Consider the following 19,947-nt stretch of genomic DNA (forward strand, 5'->3'; position numbering starts at 1 on the left):
ATGCTTGATACATTTATATTTTTTTCCTCAAGGAATGTTTTGAAAAAAACTCAGAAATCACCACTGATCTTCTGAAAAGCTGTGACACATGAGATCAAATCCAGAACCATGCTAGTTCAATTTATGTGGATTTGAACCCTTGTCACTGACCGCAGTTGCTTTCAGTATTTCATAGTCTTTTCCATGTATTGTTAACATTGTTAACTCCTCTATATCTTCTTGTGAAAAACAAGAAATTAAATAGGTGACAGTATGCACTTTTATCCTCTAGGATCACTTCAAAAAAAAGCTCATGAGGAGCAAATACTTCTGACTTTCGGGAATCACCTCTCCTGTTTTGGTTGGTTTACAAGTTCTGGATCAATCGTGTTGGGCTTTTTCTTCCAAATGGCAAAGCAAAAGTGCTCCAAGGGAACATTCTGCCTTCTATTGCTGTCTTTGGATTAACTGGTTTAAGGCATAAAAACTGAAACATAACAAGGAGGTTTGGTGACAGCCGTAGTGGTTTTGGGTCATGTGGGCACCTATTCTGTCCTGTTCACCATTGTGCTTTCCCACCTGGAAGCCAACATGTCAGCTTGTGGCATCTCTTAGTGATGCCAAACAGACTGTTTCCTTTGCAGCTTTGCTTTGCTGCTTTGTTTCCTTTTGCAAACATTCTGTTTCCTTTCAACAACTATAGGGTTCATCCTAGGCTTTATTTGCTGTTTACTGATGTCTTTCATTTGTCTCATGTGTAGAATTTATTTTTCTGAGAATATTCAAAATCTTTTAGTCAATGCATTATCTAATCTTCTTCATTTTATGTGTTTCATTTGTTGTCCAGTTGCCTATAAACAAAAATACAAAATGTAAGCATTCACTTCCAGCTTTTCCAAGTTCAAAATGGAGACTGCCACTTCAATCTTTCTTCTTCTCCTACTTTTAGGTTTGAACCCATTGTTGATGACATTTTCCCTCAGCATATTTTCGTTCCATTTTGTATAGTGTTCTTTAATGTTGGTTTTTTTTAAAGTGTCTTGAGTTCACCATTTCCTCCCATGCATTACCCTGTATCTGTCATTCATTTGATCTATGTCACATTGTATCATTTATGACTTCATCATTCATTATTAATTTATTGTGCTGATATTCTGTTTTGTAGCTATTTAAGTCATGATTATTTTAATTCCCTATGCCAACATGCAGGTTTCCACTCTGTAACAGTGGAATGCTGCACAGCTTATATGGATACTTTTGTGACACAAAACACGATGGCTGAAAGAAACCAATTTTTTATTTATCTTTCCCTTGGCTGTGGGAAGTGTATGCTCTAGTTCTCCTAATTTTTTCTTTGTTTTTCCGAGGCTTTCTCTAACCTTCTTTCTTAATTGTGTTTTATTTCTTGCATTCTCTATTATAAAAAGATACATATTTCATGGGGTATTGTAGAAACTGTCAACTTAGATCATTACAAATTAGATTAGACAGAACGATCCAATGTTGGCTGTTACCCTACTGCTCTTTCTTTCCAGATTTGATAGCTGTTTGCATGTGATACCCACCACTGTTTCTCTCTAGGGACTCTTGTAATGTTTTGTGTGAATTTTTAAAACAATAAGTAAGGGAGGTAGGATTTTATCTTTTCCAACTAATAAATGAAAAATCAGAAGTTAATGAAATAACTGAAATAAGTGAAATGGGGTATGCCTTAATACTGTGGGATTGTTCTCTAATTTCCACAGGTAGTAAACCTTGAACTAAAAGACAAAAAAAGATATTGCCAATCTTTAGATTTCATTTATTCAGAACATTGCTCTTTTCAGAGGACAGGCATTAAAATTGCTATGAAGGGTAAACCTTTGGTAAGATATTCTTGGAAGAGATGGCTTGCTTTCATCTTGATGATTTCATGGAATCAAACAGCTCAGTTTCTTTACCCAAGGAAAATAATCTTACAGGATTTTAAGGAGTTTAATTAGCAGTTTATTTGATCAGGTGTGTCTTTCCCCTCAAAATGTTATGCTAAAAAAGACTAAGAAGAAGAATTTAATCTATTTTATCTTTTGCAATTTTAACTTTTTTATCAAAGCGTTTCTTTTGTTCTTGTTTAAAAATAATTCTGTTTTATGCTTGCATCTTAGTTTTAATTCCTTGACCTTTCTTGGTCTGCTCAGATTACTTTGGGTTGTGTTGTTAATGAAATAAGGTACTATTTTCCCTTTCAGTTCACTCTAAGATATGTTCTTTGTGATGCAGCAGCTAAATCTGTTTATTTAAAACAATTACAAGTTTTAACTTGATTTCCTAATGAAAATAAGTTAGTCATTTGTCTACTACTATAGTAGCATTACCTTTAGTAATTGATAGACTCATTATTGGAATATTTGATTGAGAACTGTGTATGCCTACGGTAATTAAGTGCTGGAGTGTTTTTTGGAGCAGCTAAAATGGGAAGGATGAGGTCTGAGTATGGAAAAGGTTCTCACTTTAGTTGGGGAACACACGGAGAACCCTGGGATATGTTCGGAGGGTACGATTTGGATGTACTAGAGAAGAAGATAAGTCACTAGAGAAGGGGAGGAATAGAAATATTGTTTCAGGAGGTCAAATTTTATTAATTCAACTGGTTTTAGTGTCAATTCATTCCTTTATTTGAATTATTTCACTACCATAATTGTGAAAGAAATGAAAAGAAAAATTGAGTCTGCACTTGTTATGACCTTGGCACATTTTTCTGAGTTTTTGGGGCAGTTGAGGTTATATAGAATCAGCCCTTAGCTGTAGGCTTCTAATTTTAAATTGTCAGTTGCCTGTGTGGTAAGCAGAACTGGATGGTGATTCCATTCTGATGCTGTGGGCTCCAGATCTCAGTCACTGGAGTCTCACTGTTACTAGTAAGGGAAGTGTCCGAGCACATCACACACTTTGCCCTTACTGGAGTGCCTGCTGAATGAATTCCAAAGCTGTGTAAGTACAGAATTTTGGATGAGACACAACCAAAGACTTGCCAGTCAGCAGTCATTAAATGTCAACATTTGAAATAATTTTTCACAGCAATCTTTTATTTCTACATGAAGAGAATTTTATAGGTCCATATTTTGAGCCACTTTACATTGTTTGGTACTTTTTTTGATATTGGTATTCTTGTTTTGAAGTGTCATCTTGTCACAGTTGCCTTGTGTGGGTTGTATCTCTCTAATCCACACCTTGCTCTCTTTTGATCTGGACTGAGTTTTCTGTCCCAAATGGTAGAAGTTCTACAGCATTTCTACCTTCTGCAGTAAAATTAAAAAGCTGCTGGGATAGCACTGGCATTAATTGGGATTTTGCTTGAGTGCTGATAAGTTGGCTTTGCTTTCCCGACTTACTGTTTGAACACTTTGGAAATGCCAGGACAAATTTCACAAAACTGTGTTGCTCCATTTTATGGTATAGGGAAATCCTCAGTTGAAGGTATCTCTGTAGTATTGAATTTCCAGGTATTTTGATTTTAAAAAATCACTGTCTTTATGGGTGTCTTTTGCTGGATTAACATCACAAGTTTTGAATATGAAGAGGTTTATCTCAGTTGTAATATATGCCATTTAATAGCAAAGTTCCTTTAGCTGCTTTTAAATAACAAATCTTAAATTGTTTATGGCAAGTACATGCAGCGCTAATATTTTATATTTATAATCTCTTATGTTTTCATTCTGAGCCTGCTAATGACAGAAATTATTAAAAACAATTTAAAACACAATACTTTAAGGCAAACAGCAATGAATAATTCTGAATAAAGTAATTCAGATTTAAATGATTCTTTCCTGCTGACCTGTAAGTTAACTTTAGTGACAACATATGTAAAATTACAAATGTCAAATTACTGGAGGGCCGTTGCTGAAAATCAAAGAATGTTCAATTTTCAGTTGTTAATTCATTCTTATTTTTCATGTTGAATACTGGCAATACTAAAATTATCTGAGCAGAAGCATTGAAAATATGTTTAACTATGGAGGTCCATTTGGAAAAAAACACATAAAATTGCTATTTTAAAGGCATATAAAATATCCTACAAATATGTGTACTAAGATGTTGATCTTAATGTTTGTTTCCTAGTGATTATTGAGCAAACGCAAGTATGTTTGAAGATAGAAACCTAATGAAAGCATAATGAAAGTATAATGTGACATTCCTTGTCATATGCATCATGCATTATATAGCAAACAGGTGAAAACCAGCATTGTCTTGGCAAAAGTGACTAAATTGATTATAAACCTTATGTCTCCATTTTGCTGAAAATTAAATATGCTTCATTATTCCTTAAATTGAGTTATTAACTTGTAATACTTTCTATGTAGAGTCAAAAGTAATGTGATTATTATCTAGATTTCCAAATAATGTATAAGTTTTCAAGATAGCATTACTCTGATGGTGCAAGGCATGCACTCTTTGTCTCTTGCTGCTTAAACATGAAGAGTGAGGACCCTAATACTGCCTTCATTGGCATGCACCATTATACCTACCTCTTTATAATCTTTACACAGCTGCATTCAGGAGGGCCTCCATAGCTTAAAATTGTCCAAGTTTGTAAATGTTCTTAGGACGAATTCCAGAAGCTGAAAGTAGTAAAATTGGCAGTTAGTGTGCTGCTGTCTGATCAAACTCCTTTTTTGTCTAGTTTCAACTTGCGGTGACCTTGAATTGTGTTACATGTAGCTGACACGTAGCCCATGTTACATTAATACCTCTAATATTACATTGATAAATTCAGTTTTCTGTAGCAAATATTTTTTTCCAAATTTTGGCACTAATGTATGGCTTCTGGAATGTAGAACACCTCAATTACTGGATGCATAGTAAATAGATGTATTAAATAGATAAGGTTTTACATTTTTTTATAAATCACCCTTAGGGAAATGTGAAAGAGAATCCTAATGGCAATTAAAGTATTCTAAAGAGCCATGAAATAGACTAGAATTTTCCACTCCACTACATTCATTGCTATTACAGTGTTAAATCTTGTCTAAAAATCTTCCCAAACAGAATGTTATTAACATACACAGATCAAAATCTGCAGTAGTATAAAGGTATAGATGTGTTGAAGTGGTAGTTTTATTTGCAGTGTAACAATATTTAAATCTGTAAAACAGTTTAAAATAGAGAACTGTCTTTAATTTGAAGCTAGTACAAATCACCTTCAGAGGACCAAAACAGGAGAAGCATTATACTGTTAGCTTCTTTGAAATTGAATTTATGATTGCTTGTGCTTCTAAACTGGTCTAAGATTTTTTTGATGAGCTGTTTTTTACTTTTTCTGAAGTGAACACCAGCTGCTTCAGAAAAAGTTTTGAGAAACCATAAAGAGGCAGCGCTTGTCTTTATGATATGATAAATTACTTCTAATGTGGTGATTTTTTCACATAAAAACAAGAATTTTCATGGGTTTTTTATGTATTTATGTTATTTGTGTCTGTGTGTCAGACATTTTGGGTTACTGGAATAGTCTCTTGATGTTTCTTATTTCCTTCCACATCCTTTCTAATTTACTTTCCTTTTTGTACAAGAAAGAAAGGGTGATATTGTCAGCTTGTGGCAGTTATATAACACTGGCAGGTTAATAATGTTGTTTCAAAGATAAAATGTAGTGACTGATCCTGAACTCATGCAAGTTGCACGTAGTAACTTAAAAGGTGCTTGTAAACCTTTGGTGCTCACTGGTACAGTCCATGGATACCTCTTGTCCTCCTCACTGTTGGTATTTATACTTTTTTGCCAACTGCAATACTGAAAAAATTTCTAGTTCTTGTGTAGAATCATCAGAAAGATCTGTTGTGTACCAGACATATGTTGGTATATGCTACAGCTTTGTGAGCATTTGCCATATACCCATTATACTAAGCTTCAGTTTGAAAGTTTTAATTCTTGTTACTCCTCAAAATCTGTAAGGTATTTTGCCTTCCTGTTTTGGTAAAGTTCTTTAATTTTATTTTTTTAATTTTATCACTTGGCTTGTAAAGAGAGCACATTTTACTGCTCAGTGAGTGATTTTAATACGCTGTTCATACCAATTTTCAAATTACTAGTTTTGGGAAGTTTGTGCAAAGTCTGTAAGAGATTTGTAATTCTCGTGACAGTCTTTTTAAAAATAAGACTTAACATACTCAAGTGTATATATTTACTTTTTTGGCTTGTTCTATAGATTTATATTCAAAATGTGAAGCTATTGTCCTAAAACTGATTAGTGTAGTTGTCTGGCAGTGGCTCTGTAGCTAAAGCTTTAAATTATTTCCTGTGATATGTTTTTGTTGTTAGGAATAATAGATAAATAACAAAAACATTCTGTTACCTAACATTGAATTTTAAATATATTCTCTTCTAGAGAACTAGAGGACGAAAACGAAGCTTTGTGCCTGAAGAAGAAAAATCTGAGGTTGGAATATAGTGCTTTGTTTGTTTGTTTTTTTAACAGTTTCACAAAAAATTAATGGGCTGAAGTGTTACTTTCCATGCATAATTGAAAATATTTGCTTTCCTTCCCTCTTTTCTCCCCTGTTCCTTTCTTTTTGCCTTCTGCTGTGACAGGAACGTATTCCCAGAGAAAGAAGGCAGCGACAGTCTGTGCTGCAAAAGAAGCCCAAGTCAGAGGATTTAAGGACTGAGTGTGCTACCTGCAAAGGCACTGGAGACAATGAAAATCTAGTCAGGTAGGTTTGATACTCTGACCTTATGAGGAGTTAAAGTCCCATCTTTAGCACTTTGTTGTGATTAAAATGAAGAAAGTATACTTTTTGAAAACACAATAAATTTCCTCCCCTTATTTAGGAGTAACATTACATCAGAAATACTGACTTGATTCACTTACTGATCTGCCAAAAACATTTATGTTTTAAATAACTAAGATAATCTAACACAGGAGAATTAATTTGCTCTCATCAGGGTGAATTGTCAATGTTTTAGAACAGGTCAGAAAGATAAACCAACATTTTAATGATATTAAAGCTACATGAGCATCCTAAAAGTAATTAAATTAAAATAATCAACAATTTTATGAGCTGAAATGGGGATTGTGAAGAATTTATGTTTTTAAAAAGGTATTAATGCCACCTCCTTTAATGCAGATCATGAAAGGGTTTGATAATCATGTTTCTTATCTGAAACAGAAATGAAAAAAAGTCCATTGAATGATGTTTTAGTAGGTGCAGAAATCTAATTAAAGTATAGAATAGCTGCTATTAAATAGCTACCATTGACCACAACTTCTGCAGATTTTTTTATAGCTCGCATTGTAGTATCTTTGCAAAGCTATAAAAACTGTTCACAATTCTTGAAAGAAGAATCACGGGCCTTATCAATCAGAAAGTGGGTTTTAAATGCATCTACAGAGATTTCATTAGGATGATCTTATAAGTTCAGATTTAAAAAATTGCATTGTACTTAGTTACTTTATGCTTCAATGAGATTTTTCTAGACAAGTTCTTCTCTTTAGGTCAGATATAATTGTTGCTTTTAACTGGAAGGAGTACTCCAAAATAAGCCTTTTAGTTTATTTCTGGGATTCTGGGAGTCAATTATGAGAAAGGTCAGAGTCACTAATGACATAGGCAAGCAAGACACAGCTTTATAATCAGGATGTGTCACAGGTACAGATGCCTTGTACATACTCAGAATAGCTGATTTTAGTATCAACCACAACATATGATTTACCATAGCAGTTGATAAAATTCCAAGGTTGTGTGCCAGAGTGTATTTGTATTTGCAAATTGGAGGCAGAGTGCCTGTGTACAAGCTCATCAGTAACTGTGACTCTCATATATAGACAAGCCACTACTGCTGGGTAATCTTAGATCCTGCTCAGAACCAGACTGTGAAACAGAGGGGTGTGTTACAAGGATTGCTCATGCAGTTCCACTGATGAGGACTGGTGGCAGTAGGTTTTTATCTGCCCATGACAAGATAAAGGGCTTTCTTAAGCCCTATAGTTTACAAGAAATAAAAGAGACAGGAAGGCCGTTTTGTTGTGGGAAGGAATCCTCATAAAACATGTGCTGTGTTCTACTGTGAAAAAGGCAGTGAATTAGTTTTTTTCTTCAGGTTTTTAAAAGAAATCTTAAAAATACCACACTGGAGGACATAAATGATAAGATGACAAAATGGCATGAGGAGCTGTATGTTTAAGTTGCGATTAAAAACTAATGGTAGAAAGTACTGTTATGTTTTGCTTACTACAGGAAAAGATAGTAGGAGTAATTTAGATGGGCCAGAAATAAACATATTACATACCAAAACCCAACAGGTTCTCTTAAAAATCACCCTCATAATTAGGCCAAGAAATGGCCTAATTACTAAGTACTGAACAGTACTCCTGCATAGGAGAAGGAGTTTATGTTCTAATCCTTTATTCATAGTTCTCTGAAAAATATTTCCTTAAGTCTTACTATTTTCTTTATTAATTTTTAAAAAAGATTTAAATTAAAACTTGCTTTTCTTCAGGTAATACCTATAAATAGCTTGAACTTTGTCCAGTTTAGGCTACCACTGCTTCTAAAGAGCTGTAGAGGCTTACTTTTGATAATTTCTAAATTATGTTAACCCTGCAGTCTAACATGTAGGGGAGTGACCCACAGTGTTGCTATGTCAGAGAAAGTTTTCAGAAGCTTCTTTTCTATTGCATTGTCACAAAGTGATATGAGTGACACTGTGCCTGCACTGGTGCTTTTTTCTCCCTGTTCCATCATGCAGGACTCCTTTGTGGTGGTAGAAATAGTGTTTTAAATGCAAGGTTTTAGGACTCTTTGCAAGCAAGAAATGTTAAGGAGGGAAAACAAAGTATTTTTTCAATATCTGCTTGTTTGGCACTATCTGTTAGTAAAGCCCAAAATTTCTCAGATCTTTATTATTATCTTAGGTCATCACTAAAATTACTGGATTTAATTTTCCCTCTTTCTAACCCATCTGTAACTAAGAAAAGGGGGGTTGTGGTTATATTTTACAAGAGATTTTTCTGAATATAAAAGTTCCTCACTAAGTTAAGCACATGTATGCAACTGGTGAAACTGCAGATTTAGAGAATAGTCTTGAAGAGCCTTCTGTCCTGCTGTCTGTTACCACAAACAGGGCTGGTTACTTGACACTTGGGCAATCTGCTTTCAAAAATTGTAGATTCCTCTAAAGTTTATTTGGCCCTCTCTCCAGAGTTGCTATCTGAGTAATGATTAGAGGAAGATAAGGGATTTTTTTCATATTTCAAATAATGCAGCAGAAATTTATAATAATTATTTATTTACCATTGAATCTGGGGCAAAAAATATAATCTAACTAGTTCTTACTGTATGACTATTGGAAATTTTTTAGTCACAATTTCAGGTGCTTCTGGGTAGCACTGGATGGTTAAGGGATTATTTGCTAAATGTTCAGTGGCTTTACTTAACCTGTTGTTCATATGGTTTAAAACCAATAAATATGGAAGGATTTATCCTTAAAAAGTGCATTTCATTCTGATGAATCATGCTTTGAATTATGCCTTAGTGACTATAGTGATAAAAATTAGGGTATCTTTAATTATAAGCTTTTGTTTAAAACTTATTGATATGTTGCTTTTATTTATGCTAATAGTTTAGCATATGTATGTATTACACACATGTCACTATAGTGCTTATTTAATCAGGGATGTCAGATAATATAGATAGGCTCTTTCAGTATAGCAGCATGCACTAGAACTGAAAGGTTAGATTTTCTGGTTTTGTCCACTAGAAAGGATCAGTCTTGTGATACTTATGTGATGGCTTTTTTTTTTAAAGAAATTACAGTGAATTTATTTTATAAATTCTTCTATACATGTCTGTGTAAATTCCGTTGAACTAAGTAAAGCTGCAATTTTTATCTTTTACAAGAATAATTAGTGTCAAGATTTACATATCTAACAGTGAAAAGTTAATTGAAACCACATACTTAAATGAGGCAAAGTTGAATCTGTAACTGTCATTATAAATAAGTGAGAAAGCTATAGCTGTAATTAGAGAAAAGCGTGGATTTTGATTATCTTTTTACTCAAATGACCTGTCATTGAGTTTTGAGAGAAAGAGTAGGAAAAGATGGAGGTTTTAAAATACTTTATATTTGACACAGATAGGTTTTATGTAGGGCAGGCATGAAGATGCAGCACTTTTTAAAAAGAGAAAAAAGGTAAATTTTCTGAGAAACTCAGAAAATAATTTTAAAGATTCTGTTTGTTTTTAGAGCTGACCTCTGCTGTTTGCTTCAGAAAGCATTTAGATACGATGCTTCTATTTTCATTTTGTGACTCTTTTGAATCATATATATGATTTAGACATTTAAAAGGTTTCCTGAGTGCTTAATTACAGTCTTGCTTGAATTGCTTAGAATGATAGATCTTGCAGAGGAATTGCTTTATTTGTAAGTACCTCCTCTTTTGGTTTTTTTGCTTTTTTTTTAAATGAGGCTGTAATTCACTGATGCAAATCTTTAAAAATGCCTCTCCAATAGTTCTCTTTAGAATGTCACCATATTTAGTAGCAACATGGATGAAGAAGTGTCTTTCAGGGGGCTCAATACGTGATAGGGAAAACCTGCCCTCCATATGGTAGCATTGTACAGACAGAGTGCTTCTAGCACAGTATTACTGTATAATCTACTTTGGTAAAATGAAAAATTAAGAACTTTAGTAATTTTAATGTGTAGAACAGTTTTTTAAAGAGGAATCCACAAGCTAATCCAGTTAAAAAATTTTCAAGGGAGGACTTCTAAATTATTTCACTTCTAAAGAAGTGGCCTCTTCTCAAAAAATAATCCAGTTTTCAACTGCTCCTATTAAAAAAAAATTAAATACAGTATCTGTTGTTTGCTTTAAGATATGCTTGAGTGATATTTTGGAATGTAGTGCATTAGATAAAATTGACATCTCAATAGTAGATTTGAGAGAAGCAGAATCATTCTTGTATGGGCCAAAATCAGGTTAAGGAAATCTCTGAAAAACATTCGATTTCTTCATCCAACAATTTAGAGCAAGCATATTGTAGTACATTCTTTTGTGATTTTGTGTATTGAGTTTTTCTGCTGTATTGTCAGTTAAGTTAGAATTTTCTATTTCATTTGATTTGCAGTAACTGAGGCAGAATTATGACTTCAGTATTACAGAGAGACTATAAAAGATGAAGGTCATGTATTTGAAAGAATAGAAAATAGAATTTTTTGAAAACATAGATTTGAATGCTGGTTATAAAGTATTCAAAAAACATAAATCTGCAAAGGAAATGATCAAGAATGTATGTAGTATTCATTTTTAATGCATATATTTACTAGGAATAAGCTAAATGTAAAAGTACTTATTTTTTCCAATATACTCTTACTTTTCAAGCAGTCTAATGTGCTGCACATACAGTCACTGTATCAAGGCAGACAGGGAAGGTGAGAAGAAGGAAAGGAAAAAAAGAAAATATATGCAGAGTCATATTTACTAAATAAAAAAACTGTGGAGGAAAATTGTGCTACAAATGTATGCATCAAGTTTAGGATGATAATTTATACTGTATAAAGGATTGCATGCTTAGCTGCACACAGTGGTCAGCTTTAATTCTGCTTTTGACAGAAAGTCTGTTCTAGACAGTCTGTTTTGAATCCTCTGGAGATCTTCTGTCCAAAAATGTCTCTCACCAGATTTCCTTAATTGTATTTGTCTTGTATAGGTTTATCTTCACATTTTTATTTCTTACATTTCCATGCAAAGAGGCCTGCCAAACTTCAAGTTAAGGATTTCTTATTTGTTCAGCTGTTAGTTTTGAATCTCTTCATGAGCCAAAGTTTATTCCAGAGCAAGTACATTAATTATTCATGACTTTGAATGCGCTGTAACAGAATTCACAGTCCATCATAGTGATTGAAAGCCTATTATTTACAGCAGAAGTTCAAGACCACTAATGTAGGGATTAATCACAGGGAAAAGGTTAGTTAAGGCACAGTTTGTAGCAATCTTATGTGTTGCAGAGGATTTCAGATGCATTATTTTATTGGAATAAACTAAGGGAATGAAAGAAAATGTAACATTCACTTGTATAGTTTATTTCTGCTATATAATTTACTGGGGTTAATTCTGTGAGTTAACTTTTCTAATTGCTTGAGTTACCTGTTAGATCATTTTTTGCATAATTTGTCCTTGTATTGCTTTCTGAAAAGTGTTTCTTTTTTATTCTAGATAGCAGGATAGTACATACAATGACAAATGTGCATTTTCTTCACAGAGGACTTTATTCAAACTGAATTTGCATTGCATTGTACTTTCCATAAATTCATATGCTAGGGCAGACATTAAAAAAAAACCTGTAGGCATTCTGAAGCTCTCTTGCCAAGTGCCTACAAGTCAGGCATAGGTCTGGTAATAAAACTTGTACTGCTGTCATTCAGGGCTACTCTAGAAGCAGACTGCTGGGTGCATTTGGATTTGGGCTGTGCAGCTGCCTGAAGCTGCTCGTGCCTGGAACATTTGCAAAAAGTGCATGGCAGACCCATGGGTTTTCTGTTGATTAGGCATCAGTCCATTTACCTGGATACCTGCTGGATTTCTTTAGTATGCTTGTATGTTATTTTCCTGAAATGAGACAGCAAAATCTGAATTGAAGCCCAGGTTATTATTTTCCCTTGATTGTTTTGCTGCTTAACTCTTAGGGAAATTTAAACCATCTAAACAATAGAAGTTCAGGTCTTTGGTTATTGATTATCTTGTGGTTTTTGATTTATATTCCATCTCTGGTTTGTTTCTTGATACTGGCCTGCCATACTTTCTGATCAAATGCAGATGCAGCAAAGGCCGCTGTAAAATTAGAAAGTGATTCCCCCTGCACACTCCACAAAAGGGTTTTTTTAATTTATTTTTTGGGGGGTTATTTAATGGCATTTCCTGTTAATACTCTGGGAAGAGCAGAAGAAAAATGGATATTTGTCTCTCTTCAGTATTAGGAAGGTTTTAAAACCCTGTTGGGTCATTATTGTGATATATGGTGAGGTTTGTTGGTGTTCCTCTTAGAAGTGAATAGGAGAGAGCAGTGTGAGCATTCCCCAATGGTTTTTCTTCCCATTTTTTTCTGGGCTGTTTACTGATCCATCAGTCAAACCTTCTTGCAGTTCATACTGTGCTTTAGTCTCTAGAAGCTTAGTGAACAGTAGAAGTTTATACTCTTCAGGTATTAGTGTAATTGTCCAAAATTCTTAGTACTGATATTGGAAAGTATGCTGATCCAGAAAGCTTCTGTACCAGTGTCATGAGCTTCAGAAATATGCAACAAGATAACCACTTGTAAATAAGAGAATCTTTCTACAGGTTTACTTTGTTTTCCATTAACAAAGAATATTTTACCATTTTTTCATTATTGAACTTTTAATATATGGTTATCCTTTCTTCCCCTTCAGTTACAGCTGCTTGACTAAGTCTTTACTGCAATCATGGGTTTGTAAATTACAGCTTGAAACTATATTTCACAGTTGTAATCTGTTCCCCAGACAGCTATATATATCAAGATTAAATTTATTATTTTTCTGCTTGCCCTAGGAAATACATGTATCAGAGACCTTTGCTCCTTTTTTTGCATTCTATAACTACTAGGATTTATAATAATTTATAAAATGAAAAAATAGAATATAGAGGTTCCTGGCTATAGGTAATGAGTGAACTCTTTAGATGAAGCAGTCACTGAATGAGCTGTTTTTTCAGAAAATTAAAATTATTTCATGAAAAAAGATGCAGATTTTGAAATTGCAGTTTGTGATGGAAGAGGACAGACTGATGACATATCAAATTATTTCCCCAGGTGGTTACCAGTAATGGGTTATGACTGCACAAATACCTACCTGGATGGGGTCAGCAGCTTCTTATTTTTCTGAGCATTCTTATGATTGTTTTGGTACATCAAATTGCATCAAATAATTCAATTCTGTTGGGATTTTTGAATGTGTCACTTACTATTTCATTCTGGCCAACCTGCTTCAGTCACTTTCAGTGCAACAAGCTTATCCACATCAGAATATTTTATAGTACAGCATGCTCAGAAAGCAAATGTCAAATTCATTACCAATTCAATTGTTTTGCATTGTTAAACTGAGCCATTGCTTCAGAAGCCACAAGACTGAAATTTATAGTTAGGAAATTTATGACATGAGAATTTTCATGTCCAGGTAATAAAATGATGTGGTAGAAGACTGCAGCAGGAGACAATAACCATTTAAATGCTGTGTTGCAGCATCAGTTTTGTCTTGTCAAAATTAGTGTCAAGTGAGCATCTGTGCAGTCAGTTTTCTGAATTAAATATCTCTTCACAGAATGGTAGTGTAAATTACAGGCTATTTGAGAAGGAAATCTTAATATGCAAAAGAATAATGTTTACTGTTGCACATGTGTTTTTTACCATTTTTGTTACTGCTGCCCAATACTTCTACAAGTCTTTGATCTGTAGTTAGTTACTCTGTGTGGTGTTCTGATAGTAGGTGACCTGCAGTTTGGATGCAAAACTTCATCTACAGTATTCAAAATTAATTTTGTCTTGGAACAGTGTAAGAGTGGGGGTTTATGTGTTTGGGGGTTTTTTGCTCTACCAAAGAAGCCCTTATGTGAAAAGCAGCTAGAGGTACAGTGAGCTTAAGGATATTGAGTCACTTTTCTCAGCATTGACCAGAGCTATTCTTCACATTATTAATATGGCATATAATACCATTATATGGTTTTAATTTCATTAATGGCAATAATTTCATTAATAAATCAATGCAGCACAGTTGCATACAATTTTTTGCTAATTTGGGTGTAAATCAAGAATTTTACATATAGTAGTATTCCCTGAGAGGCTGTAGATAATCTACATGTATTTGGGATATTATTGTTGGTTTTAGTTAAAGTATGCTATAGGCTGAGGTATTGCAAAGCTTCTTACTGGAGAACATACTTTTGAACACTTAAAAAAACTAAAAAGAACAATAAAAACCCCATTTAGTCGTAAAGCTTCTTCAGTGTTAGAATATATTTGGTAAACTTTGTTTTTTGGGCAGTGTAAATAACAAGAAAAATCTGGTTTTAATACTGAACTTTATTTTGAAATAGCTGAAATAATTTACATATAATAGCATCTAAATAGATAATTTGAGAAATGTGACATTAATATCAATGTTCTTATAAAGTGTCTGGTTTTTGGGAAAAGGAATAGAATTGTAGGGTTTATTTCCTGTACTTCAGCATTTATTTCCTGTACTACAGCATTCCTGTACTTCAGATTTTGATGTCCACTAGATTTGGTCTACTTGTCTTACCATAGTTCCCTGCTAGTGTGGTCATTGAAGTTACAGATGGAATAATCTAGACTAATGTCTATTACTAAAGTAATACTTTTTCTGTACACAAAATTTAGGATTTGGTAAAATAGAGTTACATATTTTTCATTTATTTTTCTGCCTTGTTATTACTTTTGCTCCTTTCTTTTGCATAATTTTTAATTTTATGGGGGTTTTTTCAATTAATTTTCATTTCTTTCATCTGTGTCATATACAAGGTTGGATTCAGATTTTGCTTTGCTTTCAATTAGTAAAACTGAATCTCATTTACAACAGCTGAGACTATTACTATTACTTACACTTTGTGTCATTCCTTAACATTCTTGTCTCAATGAAATTAAATTTTTTGCATCTGATTTGCTTCAAGCCATTTAAAATGCCAAAGACAAGATTCTGTATTAAGATAGGAATTCAGTATCACTGAATATTCCAAGTAGTACTTCATTACCTCGTAACAATCTCATTCTTCTTGAGATTTTTTTTCCTAAATATTTACCCTTGAATAGATTTTTTTATATCTTGTCATTTGAATAAGTGGTTTTTGAATATTGTCTTGTGGAAATGAGAAACAAGCAGTTTAAGAATTTTGCCATGCTTGCTGTCTTGAGTAAAGGTATAAAGTCACAGATAAATATCTAAGCCTATCACAGATTTCATCTTGAAAAAGGCCTAAAAATTCATTTAGTTCTGAGAAGAAAGGATGTGGAAAGGATATGCAAGAAAAAAAAGTAAAGCTTAAGTTTTCTTCAAGAATATGAAAAAGCTCTTAGCGAAGACTAATATGTTTATCTTTTTCATATCAGTGGTTGTAACAATGCAAAGGTCAAGCGTAAATTAATGTGCAGTGCTTTGATTAAGAAGCTGAGTTCATCCCATTCCCTCCTGCTCCTTTCCTTACCCAATTGTCAGTAAAAGTACATCAGTGTTACTGTACTGCACGCGCACTTTCTGCTGAGGAACAGGAACACTAAATCCCTCTAATTCTGACTTGGACAGATCCCTTGGACATATGATGTGATGTTGTATTAGGGAAATAGTCAGTAAAGTGTGAGCTGACATTGGAATATGGTGTAGTAACTGACTTTTACCATTGCACATAAACAGAGTAATTATTCTAAATCATAGCATCACTTTCAGATGGATAACCACTAAAATCACTGCACTGTGGTTTCCTGAAAATGCCACAATCCTTCAACTGCCAAATTAAGCCCAGGGAGAACAACCATTGGTAGTGCCTGCACAGTTATGTAGAAGGATGAGCCTTGAACCAAATGAAAAGATGTTCTGGAAGAACAGTAACCTTTCCCATGATGTGCACATTTTCCATTACATTTCTGACACAAAATACTGTGAAATGATTTAATGTTGACATTTTGTTTTGCTGACTTTTTCCTTTCTTATTAAAAAGAAACAAAAGTTAGGTTAGGAAAGTAGTGGGAGGGTGGCCAAGCATTTTAATTCTAATACAGAAATCTCTGCTTTAAAGTCAAAACCAAAAGCCCTCTAAATATACATTGTTTCTGACATTGGGTTGGACAGATTTTGGGGGGAAAAGAGATACACTTATCTCCAGCATCAATATTGAACACCTTGATCTGTAAGATTAATTTTTGTTGCTGCTTTGCAGTAATTACATACCAAGTATGCTAATTCAGTGAAGTATCCTTTCTAATTAACAGTCACAGAAATCTTACACATCAGCTATATAACACAGCACATGCAGTACACTTATTTCCGCTTGTCATTTTTGATGTATATTGCTAGAAGTGATTGTAGAAGGGAGCAAACCATGAGCAGACATGATACAATGAAGGGTCAACACTTGTCACTTGGAAAAGGATAAAATTTTATTGACTGAGGAAACAGAAAGCTACTCTCCATTCATGCTGTACAGGAGCTTGTCTGCGTCTAAAGTAATACATGTAAGAACACTTGGACAGAAGAATTACTTGTCTAAAGTGTGGTTCATGCATCCTTTGGCAGCTTTCTATTTCATGTTTCAGAGCTGATGAAAAGCCTTGCTTGTTTCTAGCACAGTATACAATTTTATCTTTGAAAAACACAGCTTTTGCTTTTGTTTTCTTAAGGGTGTATGATGTTTTCTTGGCACCTCATTTATTTTATCCTTCTCCCATCCATTTTCAATGTGTTGGATGATGGTTTTTGTCACTGAAAGTTAATCAGTTTCCATGAGGGGGCATCTGTGTTTATTTTCAGTGACTTTGCAGTCACTGAAAATAAATATAGAATTTTGTATATACAGTTAACTTACTTGAAAGAAAATGTGTATGTTGGAATATATTTGTCACATTATTTAATCAGTGACCAAAAAAGCATGCTGGCTTTGACAAATTCAAAATAGTCTTAACTTCTGGGAAGAGAACCTCAGTTCATTGTAATTTAAATATTTATAACTAAAAGTGAAACACTAGCAACTAGCCCTCTCCTTTTCCTGAAAACGAATGTGTACATCTGGATTTTAAAAATAGGACGTGTCTTGGAAAAACTGCATGGCATCTGGTAGCACTTCAGGACGTTCTAAAAGCTTCAGCATCCTACATATGCTAAACCAGTTTTGAGGAGTTTGTTTTTGTTTTTGAGAGGAAGCTGAAATGGCAGTGATAGCCAAAGGTGAAAATGGTACCAATACTTAAAAGTTGAAGAATCACTCAGTTTTACCATGAGAAGTAAAAGCAAATATAATTCAGTGATATTAGTGGACTGATAGTTAAATAATTAAATTCTAAAAAATTTTGTTGTAATAAAGACTAAAATAATTGCAAAAATCCTAATGGCAGTAAGCTAGACAATAGAATTTGTTGGCATTTATTTGACCATAATATGTAAACAATAATTTCAGAGCTGTTTCGTGCAAAGGACTATTAAAAATGAAATAGATGTTATGAAATTGTTCTGGCAGCCTCTAGCTGTTTGCTAACAATTTAATACAGCAATAAAAGCTAGCAGTAGCAGCACCAAAATTGCATAGCAGAAACTTGATTATAATTTGTTAAGAAAATATTGTATGGATTAAAGTGCTCACTTCAGTGTAAACTGTGGCCAGAGTTTATCCTTGGGTTTAAAAATCTCATAAATTTGAATAGCTTTTTAAAGTGTTCTTGTTAGTAATATCAGAGACAAATTATGCCTTGTGCTGATGTTGCTGCCTAGGGAAATAGAAGAGAGGAGTTAAATCTTTTATTCTATAAGTATGCCTGTATTAAGCCTTCCCGGGACTCAAAATGGAAGTCTCTTTGGACCTTGTGATATGCACTTCTCAGTTAGGCATTCCCATCTCTGTTCAATGTTCCAGGTGAATAAAACATAACAGCTAATGGGTGGGACTCATGCCTGCATTTTTGCATCTAACTGAAAACATGCTCATTAGCACAACCAAGTCTGAGACTTGTCTCAGACTTGACCCAGACTTGTGGTTTATGCCTGGGGAAAGGCAAATTAAAGAAACAAAAAACTTCACCTTTAAACTCTGTCTTTATGAAATTGTGAGGTCCATTCTAATTGTCAATTTGATTCTCATTTCCTTTGTAGGGCTATTTTTGAGGGAACAGAATCTATTTGCATTTCTGAATTGTCTGTCCTTTAACTTGTATAGAAACTCTGACTACATTAGGAGATTTGTGGAAGAATTTTCTGGAAGTGAAATGTGCTTTATAAGTGCTTATTGAACTTGACACTAAGTTGATGGAATTGAATATTCCATCTGCTGGTTTAATTGGCAGGAGTCTGTGGACTCCTGTCCATGGAAATTTTTCCTTGAGAACCTCAACTGTTTTTGAGACGTTTAGGATATTTAAAATATATTTCTATAGAATGATTTGTATTTCTTAAAGTATTTTGAGAAAAAGGGGAAAATGTAGAAATGCTGCCCAAGACACAGCTTTTGGGAAACTGAGAAAAGGAAATGAGACAAAAGAAGGGAAGAGAGTAAATGAGTAATGAATGGAGGAGAAATGAGTTTTCAAATTCTGTAAACCTTGAAGTCATGAACAAAGATCTGAAAATGCAAAAATTTCGCATGAAAGCTAGAAGAGATCCAGTCTAGACCCTGCTGAGGACAGCTTCCTGGCAGTGCATATACTCTGTTACCATTTCACAATGCAGGAATTGAGAAAAGGAAAAGTTACTTGAGAATGGTACAAAATGGGACAAAAAAAGATCAGCCTTGAAAAAGAACAGTTGGTTTTTGTGCATGTTCAGGAAGAATAACAAACAGGATTCAGTCACAGCATAAGAAATAGTGACAAGGATAACCTTATTTATTGAGCTGTTTATTTCAGGATTAAAGACCATTTCTTAATAAATGACAGGAGGAGAAAGGAAATTTTAGATTTTTTTCCCTTGATGAAGCTTGTAACTGCCATAGTGTATGTGAGTTTGTGGAGGGATGTTTAAAAAATCACTTGAGGAAAAAGTACTTAAATGTCCTCTTTTGAAAGAAAATGTAATATCTTTTAAGAAATTAAGGTTGCTTGAGTAAAATCAGTAGTGCTAGCTTTAGTAGTTTTATTGAGTGATGAGAACAGTAATATTTATTTGAAGTGTCTCTGCATTTTGGAGAGAATGTGCAACTATGGGTATGTAAAAACTGCAAAAGCAGCAGTTTAATGTCTGAAAATGCAGAGCAGATGAAAAGAGGAAAAA

The 19,947-nt window shown here is 33.8% G+C and overlaps 1 protein-coding gene across 4 annotated transcripts in view; it reads left to right on the forward strand.

Annotated features, from left to right (window-relative positions):
• The window catches only part of PHF14 (PHD finger protein 14), a 163,400-nt gene that overhangs the window by 61,422 nt on the left and 82,031 nt on the right, over positions 1-19,947 (forward strand). For all 4 annotated transcript variants that reach the window (XM_066553910.1, XM_066553918.1, XM_066553928.1 and 1 more), the window contains 2 exons: positions 6,341-6,391; positions 6,544-6,665. In XM_066553910.1, coding sequence (XP_066410007.1) covers positions 6,341-6,391; positions 6,544-6,665 — 173 coding nt within the window. The remainder of the gene's footprint in view (positions 1-6,340; positions 6,392-6,543; positions 6,666-19,947) is intronic.

The sequence above is a fragment of the Molothrus aeneus genome, chromosome 1 (assembly GCF_037042795.1).
Source record: "Molothrus aeneus isolate 106 chromosome 1, BPBGC_Maene_1.0, whole genome shotgun sequence".
NCBI classification, from domain to species: Eukaryota; Metazoa; Chordata; class Aves; order Passeriformes; family Icteridae; genus Molothrus; species Molothrus aeneus.